The sequence below is a fragment of the Xiphophorus couchianus genome, chromosome 4 (assembly GCF_001444195.1).
Source record: "Xiphophorus couchianus chromosome 4, X_couchianus-1.0, whole genome shotgun sequence".
NCBI classification, from domain to species: Eukaryota; Metazoa; Chordata; class Actinopteri; order Cyprinodontiformes; family Poeciliidae; genus Xiphophorus; species Xiphophorus couchianus.
Genome location: NC_040231.1, coordinates 30,061,155 through 30,085,326, shown reverse-complemented (window position 1 = coordinate 30,085,326; position 24,172 = coordinate 30,061,155). Strand labels below are relative to the sequence as shown.

At 39.2% G+C, this 24,172-nt stretch overlaps 1 protein-coding gene across 1 annotated transcript; it reads left to right on the top strand.

Annotated features, from left to right (window-relative positions):
* The first annotated feature begins 246 nt into the window (after window positions 1-246).
* Window positions 247-23,068, top strand: adgrg1 (adhesion G protein-coupled receptor G1). Its single transcript, XM_028014997.1, has 15 exons — window positions 247-690; window positions 10,745-10,817; window positions 13,365-13,642; window positions 13,768-13,954; window positions 14,133-14,172; window positions 14,371-14,470; window positions 16,278-16,403; window positions 16,506-16,622; window positions 17,320-17,362; window positions 17,458-17,564; window positions 17,725-17,840; window positions 18,615-18,877; window positions 18,968-19,067; window positions 19,829-20,106; window positions 20,694-23,068. Exons 2-15 carry the CDS (start codon window positions 10,754-10,756, stop codon window positions 20,819-20,821), a joined length of 1,947 nt encoding a protein of 648 aa, XP_027870798.1. The 5' UTR covers window positions 247-690; window positions 10,745-10,753; the 3' UTR covers window positions 20,822-23,068.
* Window positions 23,069-24,172: the final 1,104 nt, after the last annotated feature.

The following is a 24,172-nucleotide window of genomic DNA, read 5'->3' as shown; positions in this document are numbered from 1 at the left end:
AAAAATTTTAAAATGGGGAAAAATTCTGACACAATGGATCATAATTCATGCATGAAAGGGTTAAAGTACATGTTTGTCAATGACTAAACAGATAAACAACTAAACAACTTTGAAAAGCAATTAATAAGTAAAAAACTGTCATTTACCGAGGAAGTGACTTATCTGCGCTATTCTGCTGTGACCTAAAACTTTATTTTGAAAATCAGAAAAGAAAGTAGTACATCTGTATTGAAGCTGCCTTGACTTCTCCCTCCTTTACCGCCGGGACCGAACCGAATCTTCTCCGCACTCGGACCGAGTGGTCCTCGCGACGTCCCGAATGAGACGCTTCACACACGCGCGCTTTTCCGATCAGACTTTTTATTTTTTAATTCTGTTCGAACATTTTTCCACGTTATTTAGAAACTATATCACAACTGATGCAATAAGCAAGTGACAGTGAATTACTCCTCTCTCCTCCCTCCCTCTGCTCTGGTCAACCTGCCTCGCTCTCAGTCAGACCAGTTCATTTGCGCTCTCACCAGAAGTTGCAGCCGCGCGTTGTGTTCCTTCACGCCGCGTCTGGTCTACTCTCCTCCGGGCTCGTTTGGTTTGCAACAGCGGCTGCAAGTTTTACCAGGAGGCTCTGAGCTCCAGGCGTCCAGGTGAAGCACAGAGACCGAAGCTACAAGGAAGGAGACCTGCCTCAAGGTGAGCCTGCTCATTATTGAACCAGCTGCTAGCTGTAAAAGTCTAGTGTCGTTGTCGACGTTTCTAAATCCCGAGGCGTCGAATTTAAGTATACTATTTCATTTATTATGATACATAAAAAGAGCAGTAAACTACATAAAAAAATTAGCAAGAATACGTTCTTTTTTTTAACACTAAAAAATTGTTTAACCTGCTGTTAAATAAAGAACGTAATTAATAGCTAATTAGCTAGAATGTCTTTGTATTTATTAGTTGTTTTTTGTTTTGGTGGGGGGGGGGGGGGGTTATTGATACAAAGAAAACAACAGCTACTACAACATAGTAATAAACTTTAGGCACTTACTGTGCAGACTACTATTATTAAGTAACAGTAGTATGACAAGCTGGTATTGGCTGCTTAATTAGTTGGGCTACCTGTTGCTGTAGCTGGGCTGCACTGGGTCATTTCTGTCCAAAACTGTCAGCCAACCAGGACTGTGCAGCAGCAGGTGTGGTAGGGGCTGTGATATAATAATAATAAAAAAATATTTATATATATATATATATATATATATATATATATATATGGCAGTACAGACCAAAAGTTTGGACACACTTTCTCATTGAATTCAATGAGAAGGTGTGTCCAAACGTTTGGTCTGTACTGTGTATGTATATGTATATATATATACATTTCTATTTTTATTCTAAATTAGGTAAAACATTAATTGGTAACATTATACAAATGCCTAAATAAATACTTTTTTAAAAAAAGAGTCAGTAACCTAGTTGCTCAAATTTTCCTTTTTACAGTTCTTAGCGTTTCAAGTTATCTAATTGAGTTGACGGAGAAAGTGATGCTGCATGGAGAACAAGGTCGGCGAAATCATTTAGCTACGTTAGTTTATAACCGGTCCATGCTGACCCCTGTCTGACTGCCAAAAATAAAAAAGCTCGGGGTGAAACTAAGTACACACTCAAAACATTTGTACATTGTAAATAAATATGTGTTTAAAGGAACCGAGCAGCGGTTATACGGTTCTATCCTCCACTCTTCGTTCAGCTGGAGGATGTGGTTTCTGTCTGTGCCAAGGTGTAGAATCAAAAGTCTTCACTCGCAGGAACATCAAGAACAAAAAAAAACAAAACGTGTGAAAGTAAGTGTAAAACGAGGGCAATTACCCCTTTGAAAGACTCCTAAAGGAGCACATGTAGATCAGAGATGTCGCTTGAAACCGAAAGTGAACGAATGTATAAAAAAAAATCCCCATCTTTTGAAATGCAAGCGTTAGCGGTGACTCATAGCAGATCACCTCTTCTCCTTTGTGCTGACTTCATTTTTTTATAGTGAGGGAAAGAAAGCACTTGATGGCAAACTAAAAACCCTTTGATCCACACCTTATGTACACTCTGGGAGTGATTGAGGTCTAATAAATTGCTGGTTTTTTGTCTAGAAGCGAAGTAGTTATTGATTTATTCTCAGCCACAAAGGGCTTATCTGCAGCATTCCACCTGCTCCTTCAATTTCCTCCCCAAAGACGCAGGGCGGAGTGCACTGTGCATCACTATGGTGCTTTCCCAAAGAATGCAGCACAAATGCATCCTAGGGTGCATCTCACGTCGGCAACATTGACCTTAGAGCTCCATGTCTGAGTTTTTGTGGGGGGGGGGGGGGGGGAGAATATGCTTTTCTGTTTTGGCCCAGTTTGGCAGCAATATCTTGTTTTGCTTGCTGCGTGGGAAGAGATTGTGAGTAAATGTTCACTTTGCCCAGTGAAATTCTAACTTTCATGAAGACGTTTGGTGTCGTTGTCACATGGAACGCTGTCAGCCACAGCAAGCAGCAACAGAAAAGAAAGCCAAACTTGTCTGATAACCAGGCATGCAGAAGAGATCGGCACTCCTCCCTTAGCGGTGCCTCTGGCTGCAGCACTGTGAGCTCAGCACTATCCTTCAGGAGAGAGTCCTCTTCAACTCTACAAAATACTAATTTCGTTTGCTAGGAGTATGAAGGAAGATGAATTCCCCCGCCTTCTCTCCATGGACACCTTGTGCAGCGTTTGAGGACTCTGCATGCGTTTGCCTGTGCTGTTTGAGCTCGTCTTTTAAACAGGCTCTGAATCAGCCCGTGATCTTTGACCCTTATTCACGCTCGCTGTCACTTCGGCTCTAATGCCTGACAACAAAGAGCTGCTTTTGTTCCCCGGATTCCTCTTCCTCGTGCATTCTTCCCCGCACCGCCGTGTAGACTGGAAAACTGCTCCAGGACAGTCATCCAGACACTTCGTACTGTAAAGCAGGGCTGGGCAACGTTACAATCCTAAAACATTAGAAAATGTCGGCGAGGTGCCAGAGCAGAGCGATATTGAGATCACCTATCAGGCACATTCTGTGAACTCACGCAGTTGAGATGAAACGCTTACTGGTTTCAGTGGTTGCCATGGGAGTGCAGCAGAAGGAGATTAAATCTATCGCCTGTGAAGACGGCGGCAGAATGCGGGGATGTTTAAATTTCCAGAGAGCATCAAGTGCAGTGAGGGTTGGGCGATATGTCTGAAAAACGCATCACAATGTAAGCAATTCATTGACAGTCAGTCAATATCCATAATTAGTGATTCAGTTTTTTTTGTTTTAAGTGTCCAAAATGCGGCCAAACTGGTGAGGTGACCTTTGGTCTTTTATCCACAATTTCCTCTTGACTCATTGGTGCATTAAGTGAGCTGCACAGACTCGCACGGTTTGCGGTTCCGATTTCATTGTCCAGGATACTGATTGCCTACATTTCTCTTGACAAACTCCTTCGTTTCCCACAATCTGAATTAGTGGCAATAATTACAATAAGCAGTAAATCAACCAATACAAAACAAGCTCAATAATTTCCATTTTCATGATTTATTGTTTTTCTCTTTTCTCTCTCCCTTTCTACCAAAAGCTGGATGGCAACAGTCTTCAGTCTGGTCCGTTGGTCTCAAGTAGACCTTTTTTTCCAAGGACAGTCTTGTTTACAGAGACTTTATAATTCATTTTGTTTTTGGTTTCTGTTGTTTTGTTTATTTATTTTGGATATTTAAAATGTCTTCCAGTTCCAGTGTTAAATGTTTGTTAGAAGTTGAAGCTTATTAATCTTTGAGTGGGTCTACTTTCATTATTATGCCATTACCATTACATTACTTGAAAATGGTCTCAAAACAATAATATTATCCTTTATCCCAGTAACTTCAGGAACAATTTATGTGCAGCGAAATTTGTTTTCTGGATGACAGGAGTAATCCCACCATAACTTAGGGCATAGTTATTTACTATAAAGCTCACTCTAAATATGTTGTGAAATCATATTTTCATAATGTGCCAATGCGGTGTGTGACGGAAAGTTTTCAAAATGTCCTGCAGGCGTCAGAAAGGCTGTCACACTGCTGAGACTAACAGGAAGTGGTATTTTCAAGACTTGTTAAAAACAGCAGTTCTTATAGGAGGTGCGGCCTCCACGACCATATATATATATATATATATATATATATATATATATATATATAATTTTATTTTATCCTTTTTTTTTATCGTAAGCAGCTCATGACTGTTGATGTGCAAGCTTGGTCACTTCTGCTTAATGGTTATTGTGGTTGTGTTTTTTGTCAAGCTTTGAACATTTCTCAAGTGGTGATTGAATTTGAATAACGTGAGGTGTCTGCAGTAAAACAGAACCATGTAACATGTCACGTTAGGTATGAATCAAGGGGAAGTTGATTACCATTCCAAAGGAACGTCATGTCAGAAACACAGAGGAGCCATTTGTTCAATTTGTTCAGATCTGGGGAATAATCTAAGACTTTAGTCGCAACTCAAAACTATCTCTAGGGTTAGAAGCAGAAGTTGGCCTTGTAGATATTCCGTAGTGTTTGTATGTTCTGGATGGTTTTTCCTTCAGGTACTTTCATTTTCTCCCCATTGTACAAAAACAAAGATGCTGGAGACTGAAATGACATGCAGCGGTTTGACTGTGAAACATTTATCATGGTTCTCTGGGGCTTATCCAAGTGAAAACCTGATGCAAAAATTGAAACAGCCGGACTTTCAGTACATCAGGTGGTGACTGTCGAAACTCAGCACATTCTTATCTGACCGAGAACTCGCGCTGTTTCCTCATGTAAGAGATGAGGACTGTTAGATCTACCAACATCTAAAGGATACTGCATCATCAGAATCATTAGGACAAGAATAAAGCAGTTTTGTTTCATATTGTAATTTTTGAAATATATATGAAATTGAAAAGAAATTACCTTTAGGTTCTCCTATACCTGACTTTGCCTGTTGACTGTTGGAGGCGGCACCAGGAGCGCCTGCAGACAGACGGATAGGATTTGCTTTTCTGTCTTTATTATTTAGTCTAATTTGTAAAAAAGTAGGCTTTGCAGGCAGATAAGTGTGTGTGTGTTACATTGTGTGTATCAGGTCTGCTGTTTTTGTGAGCCAAGCACAATGTGGCATATTTCCGTGTGCCGAGTAGGCCTGTCACAATGATCAATTTTGCTGGGCAATAAATTGTTCCAAACGTTTTTGCGATAAACGATAATATTGTTGTTTTGAGACCATTTTCAAGGACTATAACGGTAATGGCAAAATAATAATGCAAGAGCCCATTCTAAAAGATGAATAAACTTTAAATTATAATGAACATTTAACACGGGAACTGGAAGACATTTTAAATGTCCAAAATAAATAAAACAAATAAAATTAATTTCGATGTCTTTGTAAACAAAACTGTGCTCCAAAATAAGAGCTAGTTGAGACAAAAGCAACAAACTGAAAACTTTTATCATCCAGTTTTTTTGGTAGAAACAGAGAAAAAAAGAGATAAGTGATAAATTATACCAATGGAAATTATTGAGTTTGTTTTAGTTTATTATGCAATTAATTGATTTATTGATTATTGTGACAGGCCTAGTGCCAAGCGCGTCATGCTCTTGTGACCTGTATTTATGTGGGTAAGGTTTGTGCGCCACACACATGATTCGCGTTGGGGATGTGGTTGTACTCATGTGGGTCGGGTCAGAGTTTTGTGTGTACCCTCTAATAATATTCTGCATGGCTCTGGTAGGATCTGCCAGAATAGTTATGCATTTTCAGAGTCCTCCAGTGAGAATGCCTGTAAGTGTCTGCTGTACATCATAAACACTAATTTAGAGGAAAGAACAGGCAGGTATGGCGGCTTTGTCTGTTTCAGGGCTCAGAAGGAGCCGCAGGATGTCGTCCAATGTGCTGCTGGTTCTGTTTTATTGTTACCTAATTCAAACTTCCTTCAAACTTTAAACCACATTGGTCTTCAAAACCTTCAAAGCTTGTTATGCGCCAGATTGCTCGACAGGGACGCTTTGCTCTGTTTTGCAAATCTATGTCAGAAAGAGGCAACAGATGACTGGAGCGACAGAAGTATGCAGATACACACAAACTCTCACACGCGTATCTTTGCAGACCTTCAAGATGGAAGTTTAAAAGACTCAAAGTGATTCTCTCCAGTGAAAGTATCGATGACAACAGATTTTTATTGTTTATCCCATCAAATATGCTGACTAGTCACAGAATCCCAGATAAAGAGAGAGTAAATAATTTTATCTCTCACTATCACAGTGACACAAGCCACAAAGTGCCACCTCCCTCTGTGTTGCCTAAGGAGTCTGATATTTCCATCTTTTAATGCATGTGCCCTGATATTTGCTTTACTAAAAGGGAGTAGATACTCTGAAAAGATGCAAACAAAAGTTAAAAAACATTTTTTTTAAAATAATTTTAACAATGTAAAAAACAATGAAAAAAGGAATATGTTTTCCCAAACAATAAGATAAAGATAAATGTAAACATTAAAAATGAAAAAAGAAACATACTCACAAAAATCTAACACTTACAATCCTTTGGGTTTGTTGTACACCCTGACATTGCAGCAATGATAAAAAATGCACTCCATTGTGCAGCCCAAGATACAATAATTCTGACATTGTTGGGCTGAAGATGAATAACTTTTAAACCAACTCCACCATAGGTACGCCTGAAAACAAATGTAATCTGTTTTCGTTTATTTTGAAATATCTCACACATCCAGTTGACTCATGTTTGCTGCCTGCATTTCACGCTGCTCCCACGGCCTGACGTTCAGAGAAACCTGTGAAGACAGCAGGCATGTGTGAGTCAGTGAGACCCCCATGCGATGACAACAGAAGGGAGGGTTTACTGGAAAGCCCTCCGCTTAATATAGCGATGTGGTGGGGGAGCCGGGGTGATTTTGTGATTTGTCTGGGCGTAGTAAGAGGATCACTGTCCTGGCGCGTTGATGTGTGAAAGAGAGCAAGTGAGGCATTTCAAGATAAGTGTGCATGCCAGACTTGAAACTGTGAAGTTGTGCATCTGTGCTTCTGGAGCGCTGCGCCGATATTGTAGTTTCACATGTACACGTTTTGCTCCGGTGCCGCTCGTTCTCACAGGCAGGAGCTGGGAAGTGAAAGAAAACTTTTAGTTTTCATTGCAAGTTGTTGCAATGAATAAATGCCTTTGGCTTGTAAACCCTTGTCTCTAGTGGGGTCGGGAGGGATGCTCCAGCGAACGTTTCGGGCGAGAGATGGTTTACAGCCTGGACAGGTCGCCAGTCTGTCGCAGGGCTTCTCAAAGATAAATAAACTTTCAATTCTAAAGAACATTTGATACAGGAACCGGAAGACGCTTCAAATATCCAAAATAAATTAACAAAATAACAGATAAAATGAATTGGGAAGTCTCTGTAAGCAAAATTGCCTTTCAAAAAATCAACTAGTAGAGACCATAGCAAAGACTGAAGACTTTTGTCATCCAGTTTTTGGTAGAAAGAGAGAAAAGAGAAAAACGATAAAATTCTTCAAATGGAAATTAATGAGTTTGTTTCAATTTATGTCATATTTGTTGCTTATTGCGACACGCAATAAGCAACAAATCAAGAAATCCTTGTGAAGGAGGCAGATGTGCAAGATCTGCGGTTGGAATTGTGAGTTTGAGCCAGAACCCTGTGATCCACAGCGTTTACACGTTCCAACCACTTCAAAGTTAGAGAACGTTGCTGACATTCACAGATAGATTCCAGTGAAGACTACTAGTGTAAAGATGATGTTTTGACAATAGTATTTTTTTATTGTAAAGGTCAAATGAATTGGTACCGCCCTTGTTTTCACTAGGGTGAGTACATAAACAAATACAGTAAATGAATGAATGAATGAATGAATGAATGAATGAATGAATGAATGAATGAATAGCGAAAACAGTAAATTAGAGAAATGATTACTCTTATCTCATTCAAAAATTAAAAGCATAGGAATAACAACATGAGTCAGTTTTAGTTAAATGTTGTGAGTTCTGGTAAATTATTTCCCTTGTAACATGGAAAAAATGTCTTGTTATAAGTGAAATAACCTGCTACTACTTTTAAAATCAATATTAATGACTTATTTACTTAAAAAAGAAGCTCCCACATATTGCTGAAAAGTTACTTATGTTAGTTTTGTCTTATTTGAAGTGTACTAAGATATTTGCACTAGAAACTAGGGCAAAAATACTTGGCAAGATCTTGTGTTTCTGCAGTGCAGTTTGTATCGATGGTTCCTTATTGAAAGTTTAACTTTGAAGGCCTGACACTTGAGCTTCACTCATTTGCAAAGATGCTTTCACTGTTCCCACATGGTTTTATTAACGGGCTCCTATCAATTAGCGTGACTGTTTTTCTATCTGTTTCTTATCACAACAGAGACAGAACAACCACAGGAAATGACCATGGGAGTTTTCCTTTGAATATAAACTCCAGATAGCATTTTGAAACCAATGTTGTCCCAAATTTAGATGACCACCATCACAGCTCAGGTATTCATCAAAATGACATAATGTGTAAGAAATACACGTTTATGGTGTATGCACCTTTTGACAACGCAGCAAATCTGTTCTGCCACATGAATTTGACTAATCTGAGTATTAGGACCGGAGTTAGATGTTGGTATTGTGAGCTGTTGCTATGTAGGCCTTAGTTAGACATGGACAAGTCCTCGGTTTATACCATAGCCGCTGTGCTGTATGAAGCCGCTGCACAGCTTTCTCAGGAGGCTTTTATCTCTGTGGGTTCGTAAAGCAGCTGTTTCTCAATCTTTAACCACCTATGGTGGTGTCACTGTGTCACATACGTATTAAACAGAGAAAATAACAAACCAGAAGAGGGTGTATTGTAGTAGGGTAAAGGTTTACACACATACAGTAATCTGTGTTTTATGGTTTTTCACTGTAGGTCGGCCTCATGAGGAGTAATAAACATGACTCTTGCATAAAAATCCATTCATTAATGAGAATGGGGATGTTTTGCTTCAACGCCACCAAAAAGCACTTTAACCAATATGTATTTGACCTGACCTCAGGTTCTCCTCACTTATCAGGTGTGTGTCCTAGTGTACTTGTTTATATATAGATGTCTGAGTGACTAGGTATGGTTTCTTGTCTTCGTAGCTTTTCATCTCTTTGTTTCTTTCTGTTGCCTGCCCTTCTGCAATGTCTGTGGTTCAACTAGTTCCTGTCTGTCCTGTGATGTTTTGAAGATCTGTAACTGCTCTGTTTCCCTTCCACAATCGTCAGCATCTGTCTGCATCTCTTTCCACAAATGCTGTCTGTCACGCACATTGTACAGAAACCCAGCGTGCTCCCACAAGCAGCCTCTGCTTTGTTTTCAGACTCATACCTGCAGTTGTTTGTGGAGTTCAGGCTAGCTTGTTCACCGACACGTTGGCGATGAGCGTCTATAGCGCGTCACACTTGGAAGTTAGTCTGGTGAGCTGGCATCTTTGGCTGAAACCGAGAACACTTCAAGCGGCAGACTGTATTTGACGGGTCAATTTGCAAGTACGTCTAGTAGGAACTACATGATTCTCTGAAAGTATGATGCAACCTGGTGTAGTTTTCTTCAGAGGCCTTCTTTGTAGTTCTTGAAGGAGATGTGGTTTCAGCCCAGTTTTCACATCCTCATCAAATTTTTTAACTCTCTTCCTCAAAATATTTACATGTTCTCCAATGAGTCCATGTGGACAGCAGTGTCCTCATGACAGTTATGGGGTTTTAATGACATCATTGTCACATGTTTGGGTCAAAACCCAACAGTAAAGACGTCTAGGATGTCGGCTTGTGTTTTCTCTAGGCTTCTTTCCCTCTTAACCTTTTCCTTCACCTTTCGCTCTTTCTTTTCTTCTTTCTTTTTCGACTCTGCATCCATTACATTTGAAATAAACTTAAAGCTGTTTCTAATGCAGTTTCACATATACATCAAGTGGAACATCATGTTGAAAGCTGTAACGCTCCACTTGTGAAAGTAAATCCATTTGGCCTCACCTTGACAGTCAGACAACAATCCCGAGTGCAGAGTGCCATTCATTACGAGGGAAAACCAAAAGAAGGCCCTATTCACCAAGCAGACCACTGGTAGTGCGCTCGAACTCTACTAATTCTCCTTCTACAGAGGGAACATGTGCAGACCTGTCTATTTTTTTTTTAGTTTCAGTGGAAACGTCTGCTTTTGCAGTAAAGTGCTATCAGGCTACGCTACCACCCTCCTTGAGAAAGTAATAGCTGCCTGCTAAAGGGAGGCGGCGAGAACGATCTGCTGATGCATGTGGGAGCCTGGCCGTTAAAGGGAAGGCCTGTTTCCATTGATAAGAGCTCATAAGGGTCCTTGTGTGTATTTTCAGCCTGAGTTCATTTGTATTCAGTGAAATAACAGGACAGATAGCAGGTCAGGCCGCTGGATAACAATCATATCATTAAAAAAATGTTGCATTATGTCAAATATGAGGAACCCCAGGATACTTTTTTGTTTTACTCAGGAAGTGTGTCTGTACAAAAAGGCAATTTAGATTTTTTTTTTCTCAGATTTGCCTTTGTATAGACAGGAACTGGATCTTTTTTTTCATTGAACCCTGTGGTTGATGGGCAGCCACTTTTAATTTAATTGCTGAATGCCACTCTACTTGCAAACCACAGGGTTTGTCCTTTTTTCTCACTGTATTTCTGCTTTTTTGCTTCTCCATCACAGCTGACAGCCATGAAGACCCGCGTGGCGGATCATCTAACGACTGTGTTTTTTATCATCGGCCTCCTGTCAGCTGGTAAGACAACAACTTTCTTAGTGTGGACTTGTCCATTCTCAGCTCTTGCTATAGTGTTGTTTCAGCTTACTGTGGTGCAGTTTAATGAATCCAAACATTGTTGACTTCTGGCATTTGTGATTTCAATGAACTGAGAAAAAACAGATGGAAAAAAATTAGAAATAACAGAGACCAGTCTTAGTATTTATATTTTTCCATTATTTTGTGCTTATTTTGTTTCTGCCATAGCAGGTTCCTCTCATATCTGGATTCAAATCAGTTCAAACTGGGAAACTTGTACTTATTGCATGCAGACTAGTGCAGCTGACTGGGTTTTGATGGCTTAGCACTAATAAACATAGCACATACAACCAATAAAACAACATTTCTATTTAGAAATGTTCTGTTATGGCTTCACAATAATGGAGAAGACAGACAGTTGTCCAGTAGCCAGTCACTGACACCCTGACAACAAGGCTCAGCTACCAAAGCTCATTCACTAGGCCCTTTTTTTCAAGCATATTGGTGAAAGGTAAAAACATTGCCACTTTGAGAGCATTTTGAAGTAAAGAACATTCAAAACGCTCTATTGTTTTGAATAGAGACATTATCTGAAGCGTCTTACCAAGATTAAGGAGAAGAGGACATGGCTCAGAGGTCCAAATTCTTCCTTTCAAATTAAACTAAACTTTGTATTTCATGTGGAAATCAACTTCTGGAGGAATAGTGGAGAGGAACAGAATCCACATGGGTGGATGACTTGAGGAGCAATGCTAGTGTTGGTTCACTGTTTCCCCAAAGTCAGACAAGGAGCCACTTCATGCTGAGAGGCATTTTGGAGGCAGTAGCTGCCAAGGCACACACCTCCTACTTTAATGACCGTGGTGTCATTTTGCTTGGTTTGCGGGCAAACAGGACTTACCTGAACCCTGTAGAGAATCTGAGGCATGACTACACATGTGGCTTTTGAAGCAACCTGAGCTTCCTGAACCCCTCTGCAGAGTCCCAGGATGAGCTCCTTCATGCCAGTGAGGCAGGAATTCTTGTAAACGGAGTCCCAACTACAGACTGAGTTACATTATGTTCATTAAACACACATTTCTGTATTAAAACTCCCTTTTTTATTGACCTAGTCTTTTGTAAGATTCAAAGTTTCTGAAAAATGTGAATCCTTCATTATAAAAATGAACAGAAATAATGTTGTGTGTTGTATCATCAATGTTTTTAAATGACAGAAATTAAATAACCAAACTATTTTTGTCAGCAAAAGACAGATGTGAAAGAACAGTCCTGTTTACTACGATCTGCTTTTTTAAGTTGTCCTCAGTAATAGGTGTGGTCACCAGCTCTGCTGACACATTTGAAATCTTCTTGACCTCGGTGCTCTTTCACTTGTGCAATCACTATTTCAAGAATTATCTGCAAAATTATCTTTTTATTCTTTCTTGAGTAAAAGTTAAATAGGAATTCGCACCACTCAGAACTATTCTTTACTCACTAATCCAAAACTTCAGGAAACGCTCTTTTCCTGAAGTCACATCAAATCAAACAGAGGTGAAAATGACTAAATGTAATAAAACATTGCAGCATGTACAGTATATGGTACTGCGCTTTGTGATCACGAAGCATGACCAGCGTGATGTCAGTGTGTCGGACGTAAATTGCCGTCACTGCATCCATCTGATCAGTAAATAATTGACTTTGCAGATAACATTTTAATATTTAAGAAATATATGCAATGTGACAACATCTAATTTCCCTTTGGGATAAATAAAACGTTTTTAGTCCGATTGAACTAATCTAGACATTTATATTTATGCTTTAATTTAATCATTACTTGATTACTGTGATTCTTTTTTCAGCTGTGGGGTGTTCACAACTTCTCAGGACAGGACAGTGGCATATCATAGCTGCTAATATTTCCTGCTCTGTATTAGAAGGAGCCCTCTGCCTTCAAAAACACTGGGAAGTATCTCAGGAATAACTTAGTTCTTATAGTAGGCTAAAGGAGTGCAGAGGACGGATGACCTATGTATGGAAGGTACAGTCATGTAGTCATGTTGGTCTGTTAAAAAAAGCTTTCATTATGACAGTTTAAGGGAATTTTTGGATGTATTTACAGTATTTGCTATATTAATATAGTATCTAAAACTGATACAGAAAGAATATGATCACTCGCCTGACACAGTCAGCGTCATTGTTTTATTAAAAACATTTATACACAAAACAGAATCTGTGAAAGTGTGAGACTGGTGTGGCAGTGGGATCTAAACATTACACGTTAGGAGCGGACGTTTATTGTTTATCGTGATAAATTTTTTACCATGATAAGAATTTAAATTTATTGTTGTGAAGATTAATTCCTGTTAAAATGGCCCTTGCTGTTGGGATAGTGATAGTGATAGATTCTTGATAGTGTTAAGAGAGCCATATTCTGAAGAAATGATAAGTCCAGTTACATGAGGTAACTGTAGGTAACTCAAATAAATTAAGTGTGTTAAAAAGTAAATAAAAATGATCTAAGCTTGTGATTCACGTGAATAATAGACATATCTGTCATTTCAACAGGTTCAAGTGAACATGACCCTTTTCTGGAGTTTTGTGGCAAATGGCGCCACGGAAACAAACCCCTGAGCCTGAACATCGACGTCTCTCCAGGTTCTGGTTTGGCTGGTTGGTTGGCAGGGCTCAATGTTTCAGCCAATGAGAGTTCTCTGTCTGTCAGAGGAAGAATCACTGCCAACTGTAATAAGATGAAGGTGATTCCTCTCGATAAATACGTAATTCACCCAGATACGGACTTCTGTCTGCACTGGGAGCCTCTGCTGGACCAGATGATGCTTAAGGTGAGTCAGTAAAAGAAGATCATGCTAGTTGTGTTTTGATTGGTTGAGCTCACATTTCATTGTGTATTCCTTTAACTGTCTTTTAAAAGCCAGTTGTTTGGTTTTGTTTTTATTATTTTCTTAAGGTTGGAGAAAGAAATATTATTATTTGCCCTCCTTCAAGTCCTGCACAAAATTGTTGCACAGATTTAAGTAATGGGGCCAATATGCCTGAAGCAAAATATGGTATCGCCAAAGGAAGAGTCCGAAATGATGACATCACAGATAAAACATTGGAAGGCTACAACTTCAAGGGACAGTTCACTGACTGCAGTAAGATGGATGGATTTTATTAAATGAAACATGTAGAAATGGGTTAAAGTTAGCAACACAAATTGTTCATCAATCACGTTTAGCTGTTTAGTTTATTATATCCACTTTTGTTCATTTCATTGTTTAAATGTGTTCATGTGAACAAAGTGACCCAACCCTATAACTTGTTCCTCTACAGAGAAGTTGTGTGACCTCGCTAACCAGACCTCTGTCAAAGGGTACGCTTTTTTTTTCACCCTCTGCCACATTTCATGACAGTGTTTCCTCATCTGTGTTTGTGTTGACTACTAATTTCACTGATTGGAATGCTGTTGTAATCAAGGACCCATCTACAAACAGGAAGCATTGTTTGTGCCTCTGAGATAAAGTTGCTTCTTTTGAGCTTGAAGATGTTTCTGTTTCTGTTTCTGGGACAGGATTCACGACACCGAACATCCGTGCGCTCAGAGATATGAGAAAGAGATGAAGAAAGATTTCAAAGGGGGAAAAGTCTCAACAAGTGGACCAAAGCAAAAGGTTTCATATCAATATTATATTTACACTTTCTGAAGAACAGCTAAAGTCATATGCTCTGTTTTTGGAAACAAAAGTTTGCTTATTTTGTGCTATAAATCAACACCTTGATTTTTTTTTACATTTCGTTACTTTACAAACACAAATTTTAATGTCTGTTTTTGAGGTTCTATGTGACAGCTCAATACAAATTTGGTGCATAATTACGAATTAAAAGAAAAATGATACATTTCAAACTTCTTCAGAAATAAAAATCAGGAAAGTGTCATATGTATTCATTCAGTCCCATTTACCCTGATACAGCTAAATAAGATCCAGCTGAAACAGTCGCCTCAATCTGTTACCTAATTTGGTTAATAGGGTCCACCGCGATGTAACGTATTCTTGGTATAAATACACCATGAGGAACATGGTGGCGACAGCATCATGCTGAGGGAAATCTGCCTTTTTGCAGATGTGAAAATTCTATAAAATGTTCATAAAGGTGTGCAGCTAAATACATGTGTGTAATATAAAAGAAGAAAATACGACTACAATCATATAAATGCTTCTTCGTACTGATATTTTGAGAAGCACTGAAGTAGAAGTTGTCACAAAATCTTCAGCCTTTAGTCACAAATCTGTAATAAAAAACACAAACTTAAAATGTAAAACTCGTTCTGAGCGATAAAAAATAAATACAACAACGTCATTCTTTTTTTATCTCTTTAGCAATAGTCTGGTACTTTCTGCTGAGTTGACTGTGTCGGATCAGCACAACCAAATTACTGTTTTCTAAAACATCCTGATCTTCTTCGAGAGCAGAATCTACATCCTTCATAACACAAACTTATTTAGCAGATTAGTCATGTCATTTACGTTTTAGCTCCTTTTGGGTCACTGGAAGAAAAAAACAACAAACCAGATACGTGGGAACCCAAAGCCATAGTTTGCAGGTTTGCTGGTCACTCTCCTCTCAGTTTGGTTTCACTATGAACCCACCACAACACTTCTTCTTTTTGATAATCATAAATACTGAATTCAGTGGCTTAATTACTATCAATTCCTACATTAACGTAGAGCAGCTGCAGCTCTGTGTGATGGAATCTATTCACACGTAAACCGCAGCTTCTGTTGCTTCTTAAGCAGCTCTGCTCTCACAGTCGTTTAAAAGTATTTTATGTTTTTAACTTGTTGCTCTGAAGAACTCAACATAAAAATGGTGGTTTTACGTGTCCATTTGTTACAGACTGCAGCGTTTCAACCACATCGGTAGCAGTGTGGTTGTATCACATTTCACCCACACCTTTCTGGAACAAACATACTTTCACACCTTAGAGCAACATTTCTTATGTTTTGGGGGAGTGAAAAGGGATTGCATGAAACTAGAACTAAAGGTTGTTAGTCGCTGAAAAATCTCTGTCACCGAGGAACTCAAGGTTCAAACGAGCGGGGACTTAATGCTCACTGAAGTAGAGGGCAGTAGTGATGGAGAGAAGAGAAATAGGTGAGAGGTTTGCCACATGAAAGCCAAGTCAAGTAGAGAGCTGGCATTTTCCAGCAAAGTGTCTAAAAATAAAGTCATTTAAAGAAGCACCCGGCAATCAGCAGACACATCTACTCATTACAAGTGTATACAGCAACAAACAGCTGCAGGGTGGCACAGTGACGGGTCTGATGGGCTGAGAAATGCCTTCATTCGCTTGTAGAAAAGCAGTACTCTGCTTATGTGGCAGGTCTTGACCTATGAGGGTGTTTTCCTGATTGACTAGGAAGTAAATGTCTCCACTCTGTAACATATTTACGTTGTGTGCATGTTTTCTGTCTGTAGACTTCTGTCTCCGTTGACATCCCTTCTGCACTGAAACCAGCCATGACAGCAACGAGCAAAGTGTCCGTGACATTCTTTAAGAACATCTCCGTGTTCCCGGCGTTCTCTCTGTCAGTGCATGAAACTGTAAGGAGATCCAATAAGCTTTTAGTTTGCCGTTTTGTTTCCCTGCTAAATCCACTTTCCCTGGTTCTGTGTGTAATGTGGTTGTCTGTGGGTAAATTCCAGGTACGCTCTGAGGACGCCAAACCTCTCCTGGATGTGGTGGAAATCTCAGTGGAGAATGAGATCATCACTAATCTGCCTGAGCCGGTCAAGATTTCCTTTGACCATGAATACATACCTGTAAGTTTGTTTGGTTGCTTTGAATGTTTTGTTGATGTCAAACCTTCTCTCTAATAGTGTATTTTTCCACACTTTTATAATAAATCGTACAACAATGCTGGTATCAACCAACGTTTATACCAGCTGTTGGAAGGCTGGTGAAGAGTAAAGCAGGGAAATGCATTTGCGTTTCACACTTCATGCTTTTGTTGTTAAAGTTCAATTGAAAACCATTTATTATTTTCCTTCCACTTGACAGTAAATTTTGTTTTGGTCTATCACCAAAAAAATAATCACACAGAGGTTTGTGACTGTAAGACTTAGTTTAATGGTAAATAAGTTAATGGGTTTTTGTGTTAGTTTTCAAGGCCCAATGCGTAGAGTGTTAGCGGATAAAATTACAGATGTGGCTTATCTCTAAATCTGTTAACAAAAACAACTTCTTGTTTCTCACTCAGAGCAATTTAGAGAACACACCAAAACCACCGGCAGGTTTCTCTCCTGCTTGTGCAAAACCAGCTGGCAACTTCACCTGTTGCTTGTTGTGTGCAGTGCACAGCGCTGCTCATCAGGCTGCCATATTCACATTAGTTTGTTCTGTTTTTTTAAAATGGTGACAGGAAACATGCAGTTAATTTATAGTTTAGTTCGCAGAAAACATGCGTTCAAAGCTTTATCTGTGTGAATTAAACTTCCTGCGTTTTTTTTTTTTTTCCAGTGGAACCTCAGAAGAAAATGTGTTTCCTGGGACACTCACAGAGGTCGGAAATGTTTGAATCGAGATTACAAACTGATCATGCAACGGTGTGTTTTATTCAATAATGATTCCATTATTGGTGTCATCTCAATGGTGCAGATCCTTTGGAGGTGAACTGGTCGGAGTTCGGATGCAAGACAAAGAGGAAAGGATCATGGCACACGGAGTGCCAGTGTGACCATCTGACTTACTTCACAGTGCTGGTGGTGAGACATGCTGCTCAGACTCTTCTTTTTTTTTTAAAAAATCAAAGAATCAGACAGAATTTTACTTCTCTTATATATGAAAGTGAATTTATACACAAAAGATGTTATTTTTTACTGTGCAACACCCCTTTGCTCTACTCATTGCACTGTTTTCTTGCAGCAATTGGAGCCTAAACCGGTGCGCCACCTACTGGCACTTACTGCTATTACATATGTAGGCTGTGCAGCGTCCTTCATCAGCTGCATCGGGGTCATCGTGTTTTTCTGCAGGAACAGGTGAACCAACTCTGAGCACATCGACATTAAACCAGAGTTTCTGCAAGTTTCACTTGGCTGGATTTAGGACTTTTCAAACTTCATGGTTAATTTATTTTAGGACCTACATGAATTGGGAAAAATGACTTCAGGAAATTAACTCTCTTTGCTTTGCTGTTATGCAGCAAGTCAGTGGAGTCCTGTGCATCACCAGTGGCTTTCATGGAAAGCCAGTATCTGCTACTTTGAACTCTTTCTAAATCTCTCTAGCAGAGCTCCGTACCTCTGTGACAAGCCTTCTGATTGGTCAGAAATACAGCAGCAGCAATAGAATGCCTAGTTGTGACTGGTTTATGGTCAAATGTCTTTTTCACTTTTAAATCATTGATGTATTCACACATCAATGCATTTCTGTAACCAAGGCCACCGGTACGTTTTGCAGCTTTAAGGTTGTGAAAATCTTGAGAGAACCTATAACGCCTCTATTTGGATAATGAGAAACCTTTTCATACCTCATCAATGAGCAATAATTAATGCTTGATTTATTTGTCTAATTTGTATATTTGCTGTACCATTCCACTTTATTGACTTGTTTATTTACATTTGCTGGTATGTGTGGATTAGTTGGGTTGTTATTCACATCTGGTGTGAGATTCATGTCAACAGAGCCTCTAGAAATACTTAAACTGAACAAAATAAAACGTTGGTCTGTTTAGATGGGTTTTTTTCCCCTGCTGTTTTTTCCTCTGTTTGTTCTTTGCTAACCTGCTCCTGTCTCTTCCTGTGTCCCGTCAGGAGACGGACCAAGGAGCAGTCTGTAGCCATCCACCTGGGCTTAGCTTTGGCCCTGGCCCTCCTCAGCCTGCTCTTCTTCTTTACTGGGGTTCTGGCCAACGTGGGAGGCGAAGATGTGTGCACCTGGGTGGGGGCCCTGCTCCACTACGCCCTGCTCAGCTCCCTCACCTGGATGGGGATAGAAGTGCTTAACACCTTCTGGTTGGTCTACATGGTGTTCAGACCCTCCCCGCGGCCCTACGTGTGGTACCTGATCGGTTTTGGTGAGCGTGGAAAGCGTTATTTCACACTATGACCTTTGTCTTAAAGGTGAAGCCATGATCATGTTTGACTTGTTAAACTTTCTGTCCCAGTCCTCCCAGTTGTTCCTGTTGGTGTCCTGGCTGGTGTGGGGGATTTTTATGGAATGGCAGAAATTGAACAGACTGACAAAAAAGATGATCCTTATCGGATGTAAGTTTTCTCACATCTGATCCAACATAACATCCGACTTTTTCTGGGTGGTAAATAAGAGAATCAAGAGCTCTAACATGTGCTGCTAGAGCTGCTAGAGCAGTGTTTTTCAAATTGGGGGGTGCGGCCCTCTGAGGGGCCACCAGTGGGCATTAGAGGGGCCTCAGAAAGGGAAACTGGAAAAAAACTAAAATAAATTTGAATGATAAATTTTTAGTTATGTTTTTTAGCATCAAATTTAATCTGTTTTTGCATCACAGCTATAAAATATAAGTTAAATTTTAAATTAAGTTTAAAATAGTCTTCCTAATCAATTGTATTTCTATGTTTGATAATTGCACAGTATTTAGTTATAATCTTGTACAATGTATTATAATTAGCATTATTGTTGATCTTGTTCTTTATATATTTCTAACACTTGTTTATCTTCAGTGTAAACTTGTACACCTTGATCCTGCTGTTGAATCTGAATGTTTCCCCTGTGGGACAAGACAGGTTGTTTCTATTCTATAGCAACTTATTGAAAAGTTACTTGCTATACTGCTAGCTTTGCTCCTCTAGCTAGTGAATAAAAGTGAGAGAAAACATTTCAGCAGCTACTGAGTGTTTACATATTTTGTAGCATTGTCTGTGGGTTAGCAGAGGGAGTCCGTAGCGTGAAGCTAACGCTGTTTGGGAGGCTATGGAATGGAAAAGTTTCAGAACCAATAAAAGTTGAATTCAGGATCATTCCCTTTGACTTATGTTTTTGTTTTTTGCAGGTGCTGGATGAAACTGAATGAACAAAACGCCTTACTAGCTCACTGCTTCACCACCATAGCCCTGCTGGCCGTCCTGGTGTCTTCTGGGGTCGTGATGCTCTTCCTGGTGTTCCGGGAGATCCGCACCAGGGACGAGTGGAAGCAGAACCGGGTGGCTTTCCTCAGCATCTGGGGTCTCAGCTGCCTCTTTGGAGTAACCTGGGGTCTGACCTTCCTGAATGTTGAGCCACTGTCAGACTTTATCCTCTTCCTCTCCTGCTTCCTGAACTCCTTTCAAGGTTTGTGTCAGTGGTGAACATCCTGTCCTATTCACACTTGTTATGGTTAGTTTTTGCTAAAGCTCAGGGTTTATTATCTCGTGTGATTAAATTCAGTTTTTTTGGGTTTTTTTACTATTTTAATCTGTTGATGCACAGAGTGACTCATTGTTGTCTCAGAGAGATAAGTTCTATTGTATCAATGTAGGAATGATGGAGTGTTTGGGTCTAATCAAGGTCACTAAAAACTGCTTCCTCTCACATGGACCACACAAGGTTTTCATCCAGATCTAAAAGTTATTTTCAGTTCCCTTTCTGTCAGCAACATTCCTTTTCATGAGAATAATTAGCACTATCTTTCCTTAAAGTGAATTTCTGAATGTATTGAACACAAACAGAATACAACAAGCAATCCAAAAGTAAAAAACAATAAATAAAGAACAGTAGTGAGTATTTAGCATGCAGTCAACATTTATATTTCTTGTCCATATTATCCTTTGGATTGCTCTGGGTCAGTTCTTTCTCCATATTCTGCTTGCATTACCTACTCATAAAACATTTTGAACCTAAACTGTGACCTAGTGACTGAATCCTGTCTCTGTTTCCAGGTTTCTTCCTGATGCTGAGGTTCTGCATGATGAACTGGGTCCGGAAACAGGCCAGGAGGTCGGTTCTAGGCAGCACCAGCTCCGGGTCCGTCAAGAATCACATGCTGCAGACGACTGAGAACAGCTAGCCGCTCCGAGTTCAAGGTGTGAGGTCGACTGTGAGACACAGAGGCAGAGTTCTGAGCTCAGGTTTTCTGTGAGTTTGTTGCGTTGTGATGTTCTTACAGAAAACACTGACAGAACGAACACTGGCTGAACCAATAAAATCGATACAATCACTTTGAGGCAGAGTTAAGTGGAAGAACCACTGACTTAGAGTCAAGGTTGTGGTGATGATATGGTGTGATCATCCTAACATGCTACTGATATCTTGTTCCATTTGAAGGGCTTCTCAGAGACCAAAATCCATTATTTAAGCTTTTCTATATCTGCTTTTCTTCAACATATTTTAATTTAATGGACCTTATAATAATCTATCAGTTATATCACTTATTTGCAGCAAAGAACAACTGATTGTGTCCCGTATGGGTTCGGTTCTGACAGCAGATTGTTTTCTAATGGACCTTCTTCCTGCATTACATGTAGATCCTGGAGCTTTTCACAACACATCAACATAATTAGCAGCTTCACATGCTGACACCAGTCAGCTGGAAGTGACATCATCTAACGTCTGGCATATAACTGGTCTGTGAAAACAATCAGATGTTTCATGAATAAACATACTGCCAGAATCTGACCGTTTTCAGGTTATGGACGCTGACAGCTGAGTCCTAAAATATTTTTGCAGTCAGTGAACGCACCATAACAAAGTCTATTATATGAAAAGGTAGCTAAAATGCTCAGTTTATCTGTAACGCCAACAACGTTAGCATAACGGCTACCACAAGCATGTTGATCACACTCTTTGGTGTGGATAAATTCTCAGGGGAATTCACAAGGAGACTGCTGGCAATGCTACATGCTAATATAAGACTGTTTGAAATATCCTCTCCACAATAAGTCGGCGATTGTTTTAAAATAGCGGCGTCCTGTTTTTAGCGTTCGCTCACACACCCACACAGTGTGACATTGTGTCTGATCAGAATATAAATAACCGAGGATTGTTTCTGACTGGAAGGATGTATAAAAATGTACAATTCTATAATTATATCGTGAATCAGCTCAAATCTGCCGAGGAAAAGTGAAAAGATTTGGTGAGACGTTTTTAAAAAAGCACTGATGGGAAGTTATCTTATTAATTTTTAGGACAGAGAAGCACATGTTTTTGTGTTTTTTCCTATTTGTAATAAGGAAATGATGGCGTTGACTTTTCAGTAACCACTGCAGGGTCCGTTGCTGTGAAGCTACAAGATAATTCTTCTTTGTTCCCTTCAATAGTTTTGGTTCTGTTTGGGATTAAAGAACTGAAAACACAATATTAGCAAAATTTTGTATTTTCTCTGCTTCATTATGTTCACATTGAATATATAATCTGACCTCCTCATTTGAGACGCAGGCGATATTTGTGAATAAACAGGAAATCAAGCCTGTGCAGCGAATGTTTGGTCTGATGAAAATATGAAAGTAGAATATGCGGGGTTCTAGCGCATTACTTCAGTTGTAAACTAAACTGGTAGAAGTAGTTGATGAGTTGCTCGTATGAAAGAACTGCCTCCCAGTTCCTCAGGAAGTCCAAACTCAGGCCCGGAGCCTGAGCTGCAGAATCCCTAGACTGGTTCTAGTTGAAGATTAAACGGCTTTAGTTCAGATTCAGAATCATTTAGAAAAGTTGTTAAGCTTTACTACAACACACAGAAACGTGAAGCTTAATATCTGTATGCTACTGTGCTCTGATTAGATGTTACTATTGAAGATAAGCTTTTATATTTCAGATGTTTGCTCATTTTCTGTTCTGTGCTTTTGTAATTGATAGTTGAATAGTGAAATAGCACTTTATACTGCTGTTGTGTTGCTTAGCTTCAGTTAGTTTGATGTACACCCAGTGGGCATTAGTAATGAAAAATGTGATATGTTTTGATGTATTCAGGAAGAATAATAAAGCATGGAATGTGTTTTAAGTTAAAATAAAACAATTTACTGCTGCAGAAATAGTTTAATCCACACATTTAGAGGTTTGGTGGATAAATTATGTTCCTTCCCAGAAGAGCACATGTTTTTAGATGCTGTGATGTTTGCACTTTTTTATTTTGAAAGAATATTTTTCTGTCAAATCCTTATGTATATCTGGCCTTTTGTATATGTCTGTAAGGAATATTAATAAAACATGTTTTATTAATATAAAGAAGAACTTGTTATTTTGGTGTTTGGCTCATATTCTCCTCCTTGGCCATTTATTTGAGCTTTTTCATAAATAAATAAACACTTCAGACCCAGAAGTAGCTGACTTGTCTTTGATCATCTATGTGAAAACCAGAGAGCAGAATGAAGGATATTCTGTAAAACAAAAACAATAAAATATATTTCAGTCCAGAAGAAGTTCACTTTATTGAACTTCTTTTGGACTTTATTCTGGAAGGCTTTGTTTTGTTTGACATAATCTATTAAACCCAGTCATAATATTATTTACATATTTCCTGTCTACATGAAGACATTAATAAAGCTCTGAAGGTGTTAAGAGCCTGAGTGGAAATATGGCTGCATCTTATTTGGGTTTTAGGTGTGAAACCAACACAGTGGTACATAATTGAGAAGCTTGTTTCTATGGATTATCTGAGAAGTAATCTAAAAAGTGGGGATCCTATGGATACAACGCTTTACTCTGATACCCCCAAATAAAATGCTCTTGTAACCAGCTGCTTTGAATTTGTAAATGGACTTCACTAAAACAAGGCTCTGGTCAAAAATACATATGTAAAATTCGAATAAAATGTACAAAATTGATTGTAATTGGTGGCCCAATTGAGAACTAAGCTGCTGCTTAGGGGCCCCAAACCATCAGGGGCCTCCCATAAACGCTTGAATTTTAACACAGACCACAGATATAAAAATGTTTTATGTGTTTATTGAGAATGAGAATATGACTCAGTTTGATTTGATTGGTTCAGCAGAGATAAATTAAGAAATTGTAAGTAGAAGATTTTAGGGAATCGGCAAGTTCAGTTTGTAAAAGTGTAAAGAATAATCTTGTGTAAATAAAGTTACAATCTGATCAAAGGAGCCTAATCTTTATATTTGAGCTTGACTTGTTCACACATGCATCTCAACAAATAATATATTTGATAGCTTTTAATCTCAGCCAATTAAACGTGGCTCCCCCTCCCTTAGATTTTGTTAAATCTGAGTGAAAATGTTCCACAGGACTTCAATCTGGGGCTCAGCTCATCTAGCAGGACAAAGACGCTGAACATTCAGCCAGTTCTACAGCAGGATGGGTTAGTATGGTCCAGACCCAAACACGACTGAGAATCTGGGACTTGAAAATAGCTTCTCACAGATGTTCTTTCAAAGAAAAGTAAAGAAAAATTGAAGATGTTTTCGAT

Coding starts and splice junctions, on each gene's coding strand:
- adgrg1 (XM_028014997.1), top strand. CDS start 10,754: ATGAAGACCCGCGTGGCGGATCATCTAACGACTGTGTTTTTTATCATC. Junction 14,173..14,370: donor AACCAGACCTCTGTCAAAGG/GTACGCTTTTTT, acceptor TTTCTGGGACAG/GATTCACGACACCGAACATC. Junction 17,363..17,457: donor TTCCTGGGACACTCACAGAG/GTCGGAAATGTT, acceptor TCAATGGTGCAG/ATCCTTTGGAGGTGAACTGG.